The sequence below is a fragment of the Genypterus blacodes genome, unplaced genomic scaffold (genome assembly GCF_046128005.1).
Source record: "Genypterus blacodes isolate CSIRO-AG114 ecotype Tasmania unplaced genomic scaffold, CSIRO-AGI_Gbla_v1 ptg000039l_1, whole genome shotgun sequence".
Classification (NCBI taxonomy): domain Eukaryota; kingdom Metazoa; phylum Chordata; class Actinopteri; order Ophidiiformes; family Ophidiidae; genus Genypterus; species Genypterus blacodes.
Genome location: NW_027466852.1, coordinates 3,390,298 through 3,409,520, shown reverse-complemented (window position 1 = coordinate 3,409,520; position 19,223 = coordinate 3,390,298). Strand labels below are relative to the sequence as shown.

Genomic DNA, 19,223 nt, shown 5'->3' with positions numbered 1-19,223 from the left:
ACCAATTATTCAAGTAACTCCAAATCAAACACTTTGCTTCTAACAATTTTCAAAACTTCCATTCCCTTCCTCCTGTCACTGCATCCTAGGAGACCAAACTAACTGTAAAATAAGAGCCGTCTGTGAGGGTGAGCTTAGACTTATTCGCAAACTACATACTCTCATCCCGAAATGTACCTACAGGTAGAGGTGAATGTGATAAGATGTTTGAATCCACACTGCAATCTCAGCCACATGTTTTTCCTTTGCCCCAGGCTTCACACTACTGGTCTGGTTACTTCAACATAATGTCCACCACATTGGAAACGCACTTTCAACCTTCCCTTCATATTGCCATGCAACTGCACTTGACTCATGTCATCTAAACATTAAACAAAAAGAAATGATTAGTTTCACATCCCTACTTCGCAGACGTCATCTGCTCATACAGTGGAAATCCCCCACCCCTCCCTCTGTCTCACAATGGCTGAAGGACGCCATGTTTTAACTCCAGACCTAGGAAAAGCCTCCACATGGACATTAAGTCAGCTAGCAGTAAAGACAGACATGCTTTTTATTGATGTTTGTTTTTCTCATTGTAAGGTTTCATTGTGTTTTGACTTTGATCTGTTGTATTTGTCACATGTTAAGCACTTTGTGACACTCACTGTAGGTGCCAGCTAAGGTGCTATATAAATTAAACGTTAACCTTACCAGGATTAAACTTGGCTTAAAAACAAGGTTTAAATATGCTGTATATAAAAGCAGCCTGGCATTTATTATTGGCTTGCCACTGTATCAGTCTGACTCTAGTTAGTAGATTTTACATTCAACTTGAGAGAGATATAATAATCATAGATTTTCTTTCATGGCGTTATTCAACCAATCTCATCCAAACACCCGAAATGCAAATATAAGATTTACACTTTTCTTCGCAATGGCCACGGATTAATTTAGGATCATGTCACTCACTTCACTAAGGGTTTTTTTTTTAAACATCATCTTTTCCAGATTTAAATGAGAGCAGCCACATGGATACAAGAGCCACACAAACACACTTGTCTCTTGTCAATCATCACAGAATTGTCCCTCTATCATACTGAGATAGCTAAGGGTCTATGTATAAAGTTCAACAACAATAGTAGGGATAACACAACCTTCCTCCGTTCCCTCTCTCTCTCTCTCTCTCCTCTTTCCCCTCTTTCTGTATAAAAAAATGATGTCCAAAATATCCTACACCTGTATGCACAATGTCATGTACAATGTCTGCTTCAATAAAAACAAATTGCAAAAAAAAAAAAATACTGAGATAGCTAAGAAAAGTAAAGCTGGGAGAGACAATTATAATTTTCTGCCTAAATCAATATTCGCTTCACTGTATCTTAAACGGTGTTGTGGAAGGAGTGTGCGGACAATATTGCTGCATTTAAGTGCCAGTGTGATCTTAAATTTATGATGACAGATGCACAGAAGGTTGGTACAAACGACAGCCAGACACACAAATCAGAAAGCACTAAGAAAGTTCATATCTCTGTCAAGTATGTACAATGCTGAATACTACAAGAAACCTAAATACAAGAATTTGGCTACACATGGCATTAGTCAGAAAATAACAAAAAACATTTCTCGAATTTTATTATTCTTTTTAGGTATTCTTAAGATGTTATGTACCAGATCTGGTGATGATTAAATAATAATAATAATAATTAGTGTTATTATTATTAGTAGTAGTAGTAGTAGAAGTAGTAGTAGTAGAAGTAGTAGTAGTAGTAGTAGTATTGATAGCAGTAGCAGTAGTAGTAGTAGTAGCAGCAGGAGCAGCCAAACATTACATCCATAATCTGAATAAGTGACCTACATACCATACCAACTACCCTTCACACACACACACACTCGAGTCCCAAGATTGTTTACATCACACACACACACACACACACACAAATCTGTGCTGTCCCCATCCCTGTCCCTGGGAATTAATAAACACTACTGGCCATTACAACATAGCACCCTGGATATCTTATCCATGTAAACTAGCACCTGTCTTTGAGATTCTCAAACCGCTCCTGGCCTTCCAAGCCTGTACAGCACCCGTGCTGTCACTCTGAATCCTGTCCTCACATGGAGGGGTGCCAACTCCGATCTACATTTCCACATTGTAGGGCAGGGAAAGAGTAGAGAACAATGAACCTTCTCTAGGTGGACCTGATCCTCCTTTTCTCACTGTGGATGGAGAACCTTCCGACAGTGTAATTCACTCAATTGAGACTGTGCTCTCTGGTCCTCAGTGGTGGAGGTCCCCGTAACTCTGAGACTTCAAATCTGATTAACATAAATCTTCTTAACATGCAGGATTTGCCATGTCCCCTTATGAGCATGACTTCGGCATTCCACAGGGTTCTGTATTAGGCCCATTACTCTTTTCAATTTATATGCTCACACTTGGAAATATAAATCATCAGTTTGTCACAGATTTTCAATATATATACAATATTAAGGGTTGCATATTTCAATATCCCAAATATATCAGAATCAGACCATCTCTTAGCAAGGCCGATACTAAAACCCAATGTCCTCTTCTCTGGTTTGAGCTCCTCTGCTCTGAAAAAACTGCAGCATGTTAAAAATACTGCAGTAAGACTCCTGACTAAAACTATGAAATTTGAGCATATCAAGCCAGTTCTAGCGTCACTACACTGGCTTCCTGTCAGTGACAGGCTGATTTTAGTGTCTTACTTCTAACCTTTAAAATGGCTCCAGTACAACTTTCTGACCTTCTTTCTGAATACACTTCCTGCCAGGCAGGCTGTGGAAATATTTAAATCCTGTTTAAGGACGGCACCTCTTCTCTGTACACTTTGATGATTGCCAACTCAACAATTGAGAGGAAGCACAATCTCCTTTTTGCAGGAGAGTGATAAGCAGACCCAGGTGTAGTTAACAGTTTCGACAGATAACTATCCTTCTTTAACCCCCAAATATTATATCCTGTGACTTTACTGACCTTTCTCTGGCCCCACACTCACAAAGCTCCAGCTCCTCTGCTCTGAAAAATTAAAGCTTGTTCAAAATACTGCAGCAAGACTACTGAGTAAAACTCGGAAACTCAGAACACCCTATGGGCCCATAGGTCAGCTATTTTCCAGTCCTTTTGAGTTATCTCGACGTTAGACGGTTTTTCGCCCAGAGTGACACCTTGAAGGTCCACTTGCAAGGCTCCGTGGATCCCTCTGCTTATCCCCTTCCCTGCAGTCCCATCTTCTCCCTCCCCGCCACCTACCCCGCAACCTGCCATTTTTCTCATCCTCATCCACCACCTTCCTACCATCTGCATTGGCAAGCTGCCCCCCAACATAATCAGCTTACCGGCTTACCTGGACTGCTCCCCTAACTACCTGCATGAACTGCTGCTCCAGAAGAGAGACTCTCACAAATAGGACTACACTGTATTGTGCTTATATCATTCTCTCTGTCTCTCTCTCCCTCTTCTCTGTCTTACATGTTATTTCCTTATGCCTGTTTGTGTTTACTGCTTTGCATGCTTTATTGTACCTTTGTATAATACAACAGGAAGTTCCTATTGCACATCCATTCTGGAGGTCAGGGAAGGTCTCCGAAATCAGGAGTCATTAGATCCTTCCCCGAGTAATTTGGAGGAAACTGAACCTGAACTTCACCCTCCCAATGTTTAATCTCAAATTCCATATCCAATCCACTCTCCTTCATCAAGCAAGCCCATGGCCTGAGCTGTCACTTTAAAAGTCTTCTACCTATTGCCCTTATACATCGTACGGTCCTCATAGCCCCTGATATGAGCCAGGAGCAACTTCAAACAGTCTTCAAAATGTCTCCCTTGACAACTGTCATGTTACACATCCATTAGAAAATCTTGGAAATCTGCTTTACCTTCTTCTACCACCCCCACCCTTATCATCCACTCCAATGTCCAGGTATAGCCTTGCCTCAGGGTATCCATGATCATTTGTGAGGCAGTTTAGTTTCTGCACTGAAGTTTAGTCTCTGCACTGAAGTGACATCATTCATGACTTTTATCATTCATGATGTCACTACTATAATTGTGACATCATCCACAATGATGACAAATGTATGATGTCATCACAGGGATGCTAGAGTGGTCCCATTAATGTCTCCCTATACTATAATTTGGTAATCCCAGTAAGAAATACTGCTAGTTTACTGTAAATGAAACAAAGTTTTTGGCACATTTGGAGGCAACTGGATGAATGGTGCTCGTTGCAACTAAACACAAACATCCACACGCATACACACACGCTCTCAACAACAACAATGACAATAATAATAATAAAATAACAACAATAACAATAGATGTCCATGACATGTACTTGGAGCGGAGCGATAAACTGCACGCATGTATTAAAGCTTAATGTGCGGTGGAAAAAGCATATGTGAACAGAAAGGGCTATCGCTCTACTAATGTGCAGACATTTTGGAATGAGCGAAAACCTTTGTTTCACATCACTGCAGGAGACCAAGGATATGCGCTGAAGTGGCAAAGCTTACAACCTAACGAGAGCGCAATTACAAACCCTGAGCACTAGGAGCTCATTGAAGTGTGCAACAATTCTACAGTTAATCAGACTTTTTACAATGCCAGTTTTTGTAACAGGGGTTTGATGCCGTGCCCAATGTTGCAGCAGTACAACTGAGAAATCGGATAATCCAACGCGTTCATGTGAGGCAAGAGAGTATTTTGCAGTACCGTAATGTTTATTTCTTTGACAAAAAACAAACAATTTCATTAACAGTACTTGTAACATGTGACACAGCATTAGCAGCGTTTGCCACTCTCCCAGATGCTTTCTTTTTTCGTGGCGCAGCTGCTTCTAAAGTTGCCAAATATTACATTTTGGTTTTGTTGTGTTTCATTTAATAGTATAAGAGGCTCCATATTATCATCAACAAGTCTTTTCAAAGGGAATGTTGTTTACATATATGAATATTTTGAGGCATTTCTTTATGTAACTGAGCCTTGTCATGCACATATCATGTAGAAGTTTTGGGATTTGTCATTGTTAATTGGCATAGCTGTTGCTTGCCAATTTGCTTATGCCTACCTGCCCTCCTTATGCACAGCTTTTGAACCTCACCTACGCACAATTTGAGACCCCTGGTTAGAGGCGACAAAGGAAATTAGCCAGCATTCAAGATGTAGGCCATGGCCGATATGAACAAATCAAGCTTTGGCACCGAAAAACAGTATGTTTTCACTCATAGTGTGCATGGAGCAGCAGCAAGGGGCAACCTAAATGGGTTTTTTTAATTAATATATATTAACAAAGGAACAACAGCTGCACTGTGTGTATATATTCTTGATTTACTTGAAGAAAAGCGGAAGGACTCAACTCAACTCAATAGGGAGTCTTCAAAAACATCTCAGGGATTCACAGATAGACTGTCATTCATAATAATGGGGAATAACTATAATCCTTTCCCTCAGGATAGTGACGGGTTGTACTACTTTATGCAATAAAGTCGCCGCCTCTCAATATATCAAATAGTCAAAAACTGACCTTCATGGTACAAGCAGATTGTTTCATAAATCAAGCAATACTATCTTTAAAGTACCGGTAATTCATAATATATTTAGATTCAGGTGTGAGTAAGTGAAACATTCCTTTCAATACAAGGATAATGTTTCTTCGGTTGGCGGACAAACTTTGTGTTAGTTAGGGTTGTAACAGATATCAATGGTTCAGTAGAGTGGCATCCTACTTGGCAATATCTCAAACATTTAGGCAGGCTAGCTATGAAAACCACCTACACAAAAAAAAGCCTATCTGCAAAATCTGTTTCCAAGAAATTAAAGCACATTGTGGAATGTGGATGTGATTGAACTGTGAGCTTTCATTCTCTGTGTGATGCTGACAAACTGATTCATTGCAGGTTTAGTCTGAGACTTTGTGTACTTAAAGCACAAAAATAACTCACATAAAGAAAATGTTTTACTCAACTAGAATTCCCAATCGCGAAGACAAACTTTTTGAGTCCCTTAATTATCAGGGCACAGCAGTTCTTTAGGGAACCGAAGAAAAAAACTGCTTTCTCAATAAACCGCAAACTATTTAATCTATTTTCTCCCTAATAATTCATAAAATATACAACATTACTGACTCACATGTCTTCTTTTCCTGAGCAACTATACAATACTATACTATAACATGTACTTATTACTATAAACTGTATTTACTAAGATGGCAAATTAGGTTGAAAGCCCTAACAGGAGCTGATAAATACAGTCTTACAGTCAAACAAGCCAGTTGGTTTGTGATGTATTGACATACTCCACTCAGCTCACATGTTGGATACTTGGAAGAAATCCAAGAAATATGTTTTATTGAATGTTGCCTTCTATTCTTTTGAACTGCATGTGTGGCATCCAGTGGGAGTATAACTTCATACAACTTGAGCTTTTGTTGCCCTTACACGTCCAAGAAATTAGAAAATACAGTTCAGTTCAGATTAAAACCAAAGGATCCATGATACGCAACATATGCATGCCTTCAAAAGCAGCTCTGTTACATCAAAATCCTTTCGTCTTTTGAGTCATAAAATGATGAAGAATATTAGACACTGGATGCCACACATCCACATGTATGAAGTTCCGCCTGAGGCCAAGAATCCTCTTACATGTTCGGCCCCAACAGAGAGAAACACTTTCTCTCAGTGGGGAGTGTGTTAATGACTCTATTTTCAACATTCCAAAGAATTATCGGGTAAATCCAAAACCCCACCCTACACTGCAAGGCAAATACAGTATAGTCAGGCAGAAGAGGGGTCAACAGCTTTTAAAGCAACAGTAAGTCAGCATCCCACAGAGGGATGACTAAAGAAAACAGACACAGAGAGACAGACAGACTGTCATAGAAGGTTTAAGCAGCATTTGCAACATTATAGAGAGGACATGCAACAAGTTGAGAGGAAATGGGACCAAAGAGAGGAGGGTAGCGTTTAGTTTTGGGGAAAACAGAGAAAAAACTTGGTGACTTACCAGACTTGCGCTTGGAGCCATAATCCCTGAGGAAGAAACAACACAACAGGGACATGGTTAACTCCGATCCCTCGGCAGCAGAGCGTGCAGACACGGCATAGAGATTCTGACGCTCCTAAACCTCAAATGCTGCCTGCTGCGCACACACACATAAAAACCCAAACACATGGACACACTCTGCCTGCACAATAAGATACATGAGGGAGAGATAAGGATGGAGAGAGAGCGAGGGAGGGGTGACTACGGCCAGCTGCCTGTACTCCCTGCAACAGACACAAATCAGTCATGTGGCTCCGAAGCGGCACCGCCATCCTCCTCCTATCCTCCTTTTCCTCCTCCTCCTACTCCCCGTGAAAATAAAGCCATCTCTCCCCTCATTTGAGAGAAGGAGAATCAGTTTAAGACGTCCTACTTAATGGATTCTAACTGGATTATCCCCCAACCCTAAGCTATAGATCGGAGGAAGCATGGAGCAGGGGTATTTCTTCTGCAGTGTATGCATGCCATACGATTTTTGGAGTCAGACAATGTGGCATATATGCAAAGAATATTTTTCTTAACATAACAGATTGCGGGAGTGGGACAAAAGGACTCAGATGAGGCAAAGGCATTCAGTGCTATTTATATATTTATAGAAATAATGATCTGTCCGACATCATCACCACTCTCTACCCCATCCCCACCTCTTCCTCCCAATCTCTGTCTCTTACTCACAATCAATGTATCCTTTCAGTTTTTCCAAACTTGCCAAGTCATTCCACTGCAGTGCAGCCACACAAAAAAGACACAAGCAGAGAAATGACACCCAACCAGATGAGAAAGAGTAGAGCAGTTCTGTATTTTTAGGGGTAGTAGCCAATACACTAATAATGAGACATGGTTTCCAATGAGTTTATTTGTGTACCCCAACCACTGGGACCATCAAATGTATCCCAGGGAACCTTTGTGATATTGTTCTTGGTTCAGCTTTTCATCTTGAGATGTTTTTAATGGCTAATTACCCTTGCACTTTATTTGAAAGGTATACTATCAAAGGTCTTGTGTTTACATTTAATGGTCGGAATTGTGACACTTTACACAAATCACATTTCATCTTGTTACCACATTTCAAAGGTAGGTTTTGTCAGCTGACAGACCTCAGCAGGATGTTAATAACACTTATGAACAATAGAAAACCCTTTCAAATGGCTTGTGTTACAATGATATAATAACAATTCATCACTCAATCATTTGAACGTCGTTTCAGGACACATTTTATAAAGGAATAAATCTATGATTCAATCCTGGCAGTGATGGTCACACAAAAAAAGTGTTCTAATCTTTCTGTCTCATTGGCATCCAGCATGACAATGACATTGATCTCCATGTCATTGTTAACATACTATATGTGTCGATATGCGCCACATATAAAAGATGATCAAAATTGGGCATTAAGACCTACAGTGTACAGTATGTAGCCATGAGTGCCTGTTATGAAACCTTTGCAAAAATGTATTTCTCAATAAAATAAAATAAAAGCAAACCCCTGCAAACATGGTCCTTCCCTTGTGAAATAACCGCTGGCATTTAAAAATATTACTGCCATATAGGCAGTGAAGGCAGCGACACAGAGGCAGGAGGTAAAGGGGCTTTTTTGATGAGTGCAACTGATAGCAGCGTGAGACCCATGACTCTCATTTTCACGAGAGCACCAGCTGATGGTTGTCAGTACCTCTAAAGACCACTGTGTGTGTGTGTGTGTGTGTGTGTGTGCGAGTATGACAGAGAGGCCATGGCCATAAGATTCAGCATTGGACGACCTAGGCTATAGGGTGGCCTGCAACAGCATTCTTGATTGGGCCGATTAACCTATCTGGCCCCAATGAAACAGCCTATTACATTAATGAGGGGCCACTGAAGGGAACACAGGCCCGTAAGGTTATACTGCAGTGCCCCAAGAGCAGGAAAGTAATTGCGCCAGCGTGTCCAGCAGTAAAGGCAGCGCCCTCTCTCCACATGAGGTTAATGAAATCCTCTTCTTAGCCCTGGCTGCAGAGGCACTCTAATAGGCTAATAGGGCCAATGAACGCACTCACACAAAAGTAATGAGAGATGAGACAAGAGACAGACACAAAGCTAAGTAAGGCAAGCCATTAAATCAACAAACAGGCATTAATGCAATTGCCAGTGCATGCGCACAAGACTGGGCAATATGGATAAAATTAATATTATTATCTAGTGATCCTTCATTCCCTCTTCTCTTTCTTCCTTCCATCCCTTTCCTTCATCTTTCTGACCTTTCCTTCTTCAGTGTTTTTTCCACTTCTGGTGGGAACTGTGGATCACAATATCTCCAAATATGACTGTGTTAATAACATACAATATATTATTGAATTATTACCTTGGCCTATATGCACATAAACTCCCTGGAGACCAAAGTCCAATTGAGGGCCTTTAACTGCCTTAGCATGTGTCTCATTATTTAAGAAGTAATAGCTCAACCTAGACAGAGACTTTAGTGTCCCTGTCCATGTCCTTGTTGTTCTCTGTCTCTGTCTCTCTCTCTCTCTCTCCCTCGCCATCCCATCCCCTGTGATGTGATGTATCTGTCTCTTTGTGACTTGCCAGAGCAGATGAATGAGCCTTTATAAGGACCACTCCACTGAGGTCACTGTGTGCTAGCAACCAGAATATTCTTCGTTGTCACCAAAGTGGGGCAACGAGACAGAGTGGGACTCCAACCTTCATGTTGCCCCATCCATCCTCAGGCATGTTAGACAGACAACCTCTAATACATGAGGAATGGATAATATTCCAGTCAATGGGCAGCAGCCTTCAATGAGTGTGCGAGAGAGTGTGTGAATGGAAAGAATGCTGTAGACGAAGGCGCAGAGGATATTTGCCAGCATGTTTGCCCTTTTCGCTCAAGGCCTGCTGCAGTGGCATTAAAGATGCTGATATCTTCTGTTTCCGCTGGAACAGAATGTGTTACATTTCCCAGGACATTTAAGTGCTGTCTTCACTTTTCCATCCGCCCAGTACTCATTTGCCACTCCTTAATCTCCTGCTACACAGTGTAGGTCACAATTTCAATTCCAAACAGAGGTCACAGAGTGCATCCATACCTCCACCAATATCGCATGATTTCCATTTTTCAAAGAATTTCAAGGTGAAACAATTGCACAGCAGTATTGTGGACATGTGGTGGTAATTAAATGTTTGAAGTCTAATTTGTTAATGGATGCATTTTTAATCTCGCCGAACTAACTGGATCAATGTCTGGATCTGGGCTAAATTGCACCTGTTGGTTGTCCATTAAGTGATATGCATGCCTTTATCAATAAGATTAGCGTATTCATTCTGTAGAAATAAAGGGCCCTATCATGCAGTGTGAAAGAAGGCTTCAGAATGTAATCATCTCTTTCATGACCTATTTGATTTGCCAAAGATGCTTTTGGAGATAACCTTTGAAACAGACAGACATAGGGTTACAAGTCATGGCTCCATCAATGAAAAGTTCAGGTCATTAGATTGCCCGACATAAAGTACTGCTGTAGATGGAGCTGTATCCTTCATCTACAGTACACTTTTGCCCTGCCACACCCTGTTGTGAGACTTTAAGGGGCAGTAGGGATTTAGGTCAACTGGCCTCCCAAACAGTCTTTACAGCAGCTGCCAGACTCAACTCAACTGTGGCTATTTGGCTCTTAAACCACAAACCTGAATGTCTCCCAGCAACAAATGGATGGGTGGAAGAACGTTAAACTGTCTGTGTTGAAGCTAAAATTGAAATATACAAAAAAAAATTCAAAATACACACGACCCATTGTCACCAATCTTACACAGAATTGTAAATCAGTGTATACTGACAAGAGGGTAAGTGTGAGACCTGGAAGGCGGTAGTTGTAACCTTTCAGGAGTTGAGGACTAAAGCCAATGAATGACTTTTGTTTGGTGGAAAACAGCAGCAGCATGAAAAGTACTTTAAAGTAACCAACTCCCAGAGAGCCTGTTAAGCTATTCATGCTGTGCATGGTTTGAAAGGCAAAGACAACCTCAAAGCTCAATAAACAAGCTCCAATCAGGAGAAAGGCAAGGGTGTAAGCAGTTTTTGCTCCAAATGTAATTCCTTTACAAATCACTAAGCTTTGAATGCAGGCCTGAACCAAATCCTTATTATATGTTTATTTAGGCTTAATTCGTTTGGAATATGATCAAATCTTTGTTAATCCTGACACCATGTGTGATAGCAGCTCAATAGCATGTGCTTGACTGTTATCATAGAAAACAGGTCAAAGCAGGTTTGGTTAATTCACATGTAGGTAGTCATTAGCTTTAAGCATTCACAAAAGGCTTAGAACAACATGCCGTTATGGCAGCAAGGCTTTAGCCCACTAAACAGCTTAGCGAGCAAATATTATCCAGCACAGGCACATTAGCCATTAGACACTGGTGGCATGAAAGGTCTAATTTTAAGGGGCTTTTTTTTGGCACTGACCAAATGTCTCTAAATTATACAGTGTTGTAATATGTAGAAAGGACAGAGGACTGGAGGAGAGATTAACAGCTTTCTGCTGCAAACAGCAGACTCATGGTTCAATACTAGTGTGCCTTGGTTTGGTAACTACAATAGATTTGAAGACTGGTTGTCAGTTAGTGATTCTTTAAAGAGGAGGTCTCAATGGCACATATCAGAAAATACAAGAACAAGAATCAATTTAATAAAAACATACATCCATAAATTGTTAGCTCTAATCCAAATCAGTTAATTCAGCAGTGAACTGTGTGAGCACATTTTTTCAAAAGCCAAATGACAACACTTCCACCAGCGTCTGGTCCACCTCCTCAATCCGGTCTAGGTTAACTAGCTTTGCTTCCCACTTGCACATCTGACTGCAACGTTCTGAACCTTGCAAACTGAACTGTACCAAGGATGAAAACATACTGTACACCTGTCCCATTCTACTGGACTAAATCACACCAATGTGAAAACAACTTGGGTTATTCTCATCAATGTCAAAGTAAAAATTTATCAAATGATTTATCAAAAGTACAAGAAAGTTAAAAAAGGTCAGTGGTCCATGGAAAGCAAGCTGTTTAGCCTCTAAAGACATCAGCTAACATTAAGTGTCAACTCAGACATACCTGTGTGATTACAGATGTCTTTTTTTGGAAATATTTACAGAGGTATGAATTTGGAGGCATCTGCAAAGCATTAGGGCAAAGTAGGGGCAAAATGGGCCAAGGGGCAGAGTGAGAGAAAAATAGGGGTGGAAAGAGGTGGGAGAGCAGAAACACAAAGGGTCCAGACTCTATCAGTGACCCACATCCCTGCAGGGCCAACTCACTCAGGCTACCAGCTCTTTCCCTATAGTGTATGCAAAGGAGGGAGCGGGGGGGGAAAAAGGCAGAATACAAAAGAATATTTTTGTGCCTATTAGAAATTTCAGGCCCATTTCCACAGCCATTAAAAGTACACACATGCTATTCCTATTTCTACCAAAATATAATGACAAATGCACAATAAGCTGTCAAGTTAGCACATTACTAGATTTGCGGACCTCCTGCAAAGCGACTATATTTCACAGTCTTTAAGTGGTTCATCTAATTATATTTTTAATTGTCCTCTTCTTTTTCTTTTCACTTTGTTTATTATGACTCATTATCAAACAACATTTTATTGTATTACTGTTCATTACTACTATCATTTTACATTTTCATTGTTTTAGCATTTTACAGTTTTATTGTTTTTATTTTCTACACTATTTTTTATCTTTATCTAATTCTTTTTACCTTGGCCAAGTATGTCTTGCAAAAGATGTTGTAATCACAATGACACATCGCTAATCTGGAAAAATAAAGGTTGTGGTTGATGATTAACCAACACAGGCAATGAATATTATGCATACATGACACAAAAAAATGCAAAAGTATTTACAGTGACACAACTATACATAACATACAGTTATGTAGAGAGAGAGAGAGAGGGAGAGAGAAAGAGGGTGATTTCGTGCAAATTTGTAGAACTCTGTCAGATATAATGAGGAAGGCCTGCATATCCTGACTAAAAACATAGACAGATGGGCCAGTCATCTCAGAGAGACAGACATACATACACACACATTTCGTCACACTTTGCATCACATACTAACATTTGGTCACAGTGTATTCCTGACCACAGAGCCATGAAGCTGGAGCACTTCAAGCAGCTCCTATCACTTCCAGAGCTCAGAGCTCTTGACATTGATTGTCATGCTGAGCAGATGTGTGTGTGTATCCTGAGGCACACCATGTGGTGTACAGGTCAGACAGGTCAGCCTGGTGCTCAGCTGACTACTGGACATCTAGTGAAGGTATTTAAAGTGTATGAGCATATACACATCACACTTAGGGGAAGGGTATATTTAAAAAAATAGAGCTTGTTCATACAAATGTTGGCCATCTGATGTTACAAATATTATTTTCTCTTGCAGAAGTTGTTGCAATGCTGAACAAAGATGTTGGGTCTGTTTCTATGTTAACAGGATTACTCAAAAAGATCAAAACAGATTTTGACTGAAAAACACATTTTGGTGCTGAACTGGATCCAAAAGTGGAGCAGGATGGTTTTAAATTATGAGATGGGGTGCTTTTAAATCATATCTTTCATGACAGTAGGATAGGATAGAATAGGATATGTCTGCAAATATTAGCATAGCAGCTTGGAGACAAACCTGTAAGATCCTGCAGCATAGCTAAATAAACACTTTACTCATTTAAAGCCCCCAGTTCCCCCAATCCAATCCTTGTTCATCCCTAAATGTAAACAAATCCAGACCTGAGAACTGACCCTGTCACCGGCTGACCCACTTACACTAAGCCCCTGAGCAACCCCAAATTACTGTCAGCCTCTCAGGCCAAGAAAAGGATAAAGCCCAATCTGGCCATTAATGCTCAAGAAGAGGGGTCAAGGAGTCCATTAAACGTGAAAACATGCTTGCACATGCATTACCACGACTCTAAGCAAATCTAACCTTATATCCAAATCCTAACCCGAACTAACCCTAATTTACTGCCATACAGTGACTGAATCATTAGCTGAGAAAGACAAAGAGAGTATTGACAAGTACTGTTTAATGGATACACAAGCATATCAATCTGTATACGTAGTGATATGCAAGAAAATTATTGAAATGAAATGAAATGAAATTTGAAAGGGCTCCAACAATTTAACACTTTAACACACATTAAATTCATTTCACTGGTGATCAGGAGGATCTTGGTCAGGGACAGTGATCTTTATGACACCACAAGGGTTATCTCCTGTTATCACAGGAGAATAAATTAAAGCCAATCCAAGAAGCTGGGGTGGTTCAATCAACGATAAGGTTCCATGCCTGGCTTTATATTTTAAAAGTTGCCTCCAGCATCAAAACCAGGTAACCCATTCGGTGCGATTAGGCCAGTTTCTCTGACTTCAACAACAAACAATAGCTGGACATTATACAATTGTTTTCATGCAGTCACCCGTTGTTGAGTCACACACACACACACACACACACACACACACACACACACACACACACAAATTCACAGATATACACACACACACACACACACACACACACACACACACACACACACACACACACACACACACATTATCCCTGACTAATTCCTAATTACACCAAAAACATAAAATCTAGCTTCAGCCCATCACCAGAGACAACTCAGCTTCTTAGACGATCCCCCTGCAGACAAGCTAAGAGCTGACCAGTTCTCCAGATCACGATTTATCCCAGTAATAATCTGATAATCTTCCAGTCTAGCATCTCTCTCCTCAAGGCACAAGCCAAGGTTGAGCCCTATTGTTATTCATAAAGAGGGGTTGTGAGGGGGCATGATGAATGCTAACATCATCCATGTCCAACAGTACGGAAGCCTATGGGGGTAGTGGCCAATATTTTCATCATGACTGGAATTCAGTATGCGCATATTAATAGGGGAATTTGTCAAAATTATAGTCTGCAGTGGACAGATAATGCCATTTAGGCTGATAGTTATATGATTGCCTACCACAGGACCAGACAGATAAAACAAATCACAGCCAATGTCCCCATGAAAATTCATTCGATAAGAAGGAAAGAGGAAAAAAAGCCTATGAAACATCCGAAAAGTGAGAATTTCCATCCGGGGGGAAATAGATCTCACACTTACGAGCAGCAAACATAGATATAAATAGTGTGATAGAGAGGAAAATTCCTGGGCTTCAGAAAAATACTCCAGCTTCAGACAGACAGTGGACACATTGATAGAGGAGAGAGATCCCCAGGGAAGCTGCTGAGTGGACAATAGGGACACCAGCTGAGGCTGCTACCTCATTCGCATCTGTTTGTATTGTGAAGTACGCCACCATGTGGACAATAATTGCTGAGGGAAATCAGACAGAGCATACCCCAATTAGGACAAAGGCTGATGATTTAATTTAGCTGATGTTAATTAAACATGTGATCAACACGGATCTGTTCATGTTTTTATTTACAACAAAAAACTTCTCCCAGCCCTCATTTTGCCTTTACCTGTCCGAAGTTGTAGGGAGAAAACCAAAAGATCTTGTTTATGACTCATCAACCCACCAATCACTGCTCACTGTACATAACATCTGTCTGTCTGTCTGTCTGTCTGTCTGTCTGTCATTCTATCTATCTATCTATCTATCTATCTATCTATCTATCTATCTATCTAAAAACAAGCCTCAGTGATGCAGGGATACTAGGCTGATACAGTACATAGTGTTATGTTTCAGAAAGTCTATTATAAAGTAAATCCATTTATTGCTTTGATATCTGGGTCAACTGAAGTGAATATCCCTGCTTTTGAAATTATTATACCACGACATAAACGAAAAGTCAAAAATAAAATCAACAGATATTTTTTTAAAGGTAAAGAGCCCTTCAAGAAGAAGCACTGATTGCACAAGTGTGACATCAGCTTGGAAACTCAGGTCTCACCAGGCTACAGTACTGCCATCCACAGAAAGGAGTCAGTATCACTCAAACACAGAAAAAGGTAAGTAAAACGGTCAACTGGAGGTATGTTTTTCAAGATGTGATAGATGAGATTGATTCACATTCTTCACTGCAAAACGTGGCCGCCTTTTCAAATCTGATCACGGTTAGAAAATCCAACTTTATTTCGTAGAGAATGAGACATACAGTATGTGCCAAAGCAAGACTCATTACTTGCTTTGGCACATGGGGTTTGGATGGGGAAGTTAATGAAAATGAGACATCACAGCTCAATCCGGTGTGTAAAATAGTAGAGGTCAGGTCTTAAACCTACACATCCATGCCACATAAATTCATAATTTTTAAGTATTCCTGTAGTTTGTCAGAGATGCTGGAGAGCAGTTGGTGACCTTGGCCTTGCACTTCTTTCTCTTGACCTCCTCATCTCCCTAGGGATCGTTCAAATATCCCTCCCCATCCTGCTTTTTCAGGAAGTGATGAGTTGGACACATTACATCAGCACAGTAGCAACAACTGTCCTGACTTGCTCTATTTAACACCCCTCTTTGACCAGCTGCAGTGAATATATGTGTGTGTGTGTGTGTGTGTGTGTGTGTGTGTGTGTGTGTGTGTGTGTGTGTGTGAGGCAGAAAGTGAGTACACGTGAGTCATACACTGACTAGATGCATGAGTGTATCCACATAAAATGTAAGGAGAGAAACAGACGCTACATTCATGTCAACAACTGCTCATCTTCAAAGCTCTATACAACATAGACTCCACTTCTTTTCTTCACTTCTTTCTGAGTTCACCTGCTTGTGTTTTAAATGATTTGTGTATGTCTTATTTATTCAAAGTAAGGCGACCTTGGGTGTCTTGAAAGGCGCCCTCAATAAAATGTATTATTAATAGCCACAAAATGTAGCATAAACACTAGCCCCTACTTTAGTGACCAAATTTTACTAAATGTCTTGGCTACAACAAGCTCCCTTAACATTGTAAACACAAACTGTGCCCGAGTGTGCACACTCTCAGGCATGGACACCCATGACATACACATAATTAGTTCCTGGCTACAACACATCCAGGCCGCGTCAACATGTGAATGCTTTAGCTGCCCATCGTGCAGCTTAGCAGCTAGCTAACAACATACAATACATAGCTAGTAAACTAACAAGCTGCTAGCGGGTTTGGAATCCTGTGTGATAACAGGCTAGTTGCTGTCTACCTTGCATAGCTGTATCACAATTCATAATGTGTCGGAATTCAGTTTTGCTGAAAACTGTAAAACAGAGACAAAAGAGGATATTTGATTGTGCTAAAATTGAAAATAGCAAACAAAATGCATCCCATCATGTGCAGCTTGTAGACAAAGAGCTCTGAAGGCCTCACAAGACCAATTTAGTCCGGCAACAACAACTAAAAAGCATTCAACCTCTCTCCTGCCACTGCTAGGGTATGAACACAAACAAAGCCATTTTGAAATCTAATTGCATGCGTAACTGTTCTGTTGGAGATGGATCGATCAATGCTCACAGCGTGTTTGGTGGGAAGAATTTCACACATGGGAGCACATACATGCAAACACACCCACGTGCTCATGCCGGCCGTATGCTTGGCTGACCACTCCTCATCACTCTGACACGCTTAAGTGTTTAACCCCAGACATGCCAGGGTGTATACACTGCTCATGTTGCTGTGTGGTCTTCAGTGAGTGCTATTGATTCTAATAGTGAAGGGAGAGGAGAGAAGCAGCTTATCCATTAAGCTTGAATAACTCTGTCGTCTGTCTCTTTCTCCCACCAGACTGTAACAGACAAGATGACTGGGAGGAGATAGATGGCTGGGAGAGTGGGAAGTAAGGAAACAGGCTCCATAGCTCGGGACAATGAAGGAGACAAGACGTGCACTCAAGAGATGCTACACTCGTGCCACAGCTTTCATAGTGAAGTTTAGCGCAGGTGTAATAAAAGCACATGGAAAACTCTTCACTAAGATCCTAACCACTAATGGGGCAGAAAGATATCAGTTAATTATATTAGCAAAATAACATTGCGCCATACAGGTAGGGTGAATTACTAATATTTAGCATGACCGCAATTTAGCATGCTAACATTACTATAGGCTGCTGAGATTGTACAGCTAAGCCAGGGAGGAATTCAACCTTTGGTTCATGCCAGGATATCTTGGAAAATATGAACTCTAAGTGTTGCATTAATGGATCAAATGACACACTGACAAAGTGGCATCTTCATCCCTGGAGTTGCTCCGTCACCATGCTAGCATGACTACAAATGTTAGTCGATTCTTACAACACACATAAAGCTCATCCACAAACAGACATTAAAGGGAAAGGAGGAGGTGGTGAAGATGGAGGTCATTATCGGCTCACTTGGATATAGTGGATGAGCTGACAGGCATGCAGCACAACACACACACACACACACACACACACACACACACACATACACACACAATGATGGATGAACAGTAGATGTCAGCAGTCCTCCTTCTCAGGCCATCAAATAACCTTTTTTTCTCCTGAGCATCTCTTTATGACATGTGCATGTACTGTAATAAATAAACATGAAAATAATAAGTTTTAAATCAATCGCCAATCTTTTGATTCTCAGTGCCAACCCTTGATTCATTCTCATTTAGTTGATGTGTTCTTGCTGAAGAACAAATGAAAGAAACCCATCCACTTTAGCCCTGACACCATTCCACAACTCCAACTCATGACATCTTACTAACCATTAACTGAGCAATCTCTAACTCCTTTCTACTTTTATAAAAGCATATTGTATTATTTTATTAAGATGGAGAGGAAGCCTGCAGGATACAGGATACAGAGGAGCCACAAGAGGTCCTGGCTAAATTTGATATGAAGCCAAATGGGGGTAAAATGGGTGCTGAGTTCATGTAAACCAGGGGTCTCCAACGCTTGCAACCCATTTCTGAGTAGCTCGCTAAAGGTTCAAAGAATACATACATTTGATAACACAACATCACTTGGTAAACCTGTTTAAATGTATATCCAATCAAATTAACAAAATGATTATAAGCCGTCCAATAGCTGTCCAACAAATGACGCTGCTGTCAAGTTTGTTTACGCGGTGACACTGTAACATTAAACAATGTAAGCAGGCTAGCAAGCGCACGCCGGATATGACAATGACCACCGAAAATAGCCCCGATAAAAGGCAAAGAATATAGTATTTTGATGAGGAGTGTGTGTGTGCGTGTGTGTG

General features: G+C 40.7%; 1 protein-coding gene across 5 annotated transcripts in view; it reads right to left on the bottom strand.

Annotated features, from left to right (window-relative positions):
- sh3pxd2aa (SH3 and PX domains 2Aa) overlaps positions 1 to 19,223 on the bottom strand; it is a 97,854-nt gene that overhangs the window by 45,381 nt on the left and 33,250 nt on the right. For all 5 annotated transcript variants that reach the window (XM_076147765.1, XM_076147767.1, XM_076147766.1 and 2 more), the window contains one exon: positions 7,007 to 7,032. In XM_076147765.1, the coding sequence (XP_076003880.1) occupies positions 7,007 to 7,032 (26 nt within the window). The remainder of the gene's footprint in view (positions 1 to 7,006; positions 7,033 to 19,223) is intronic.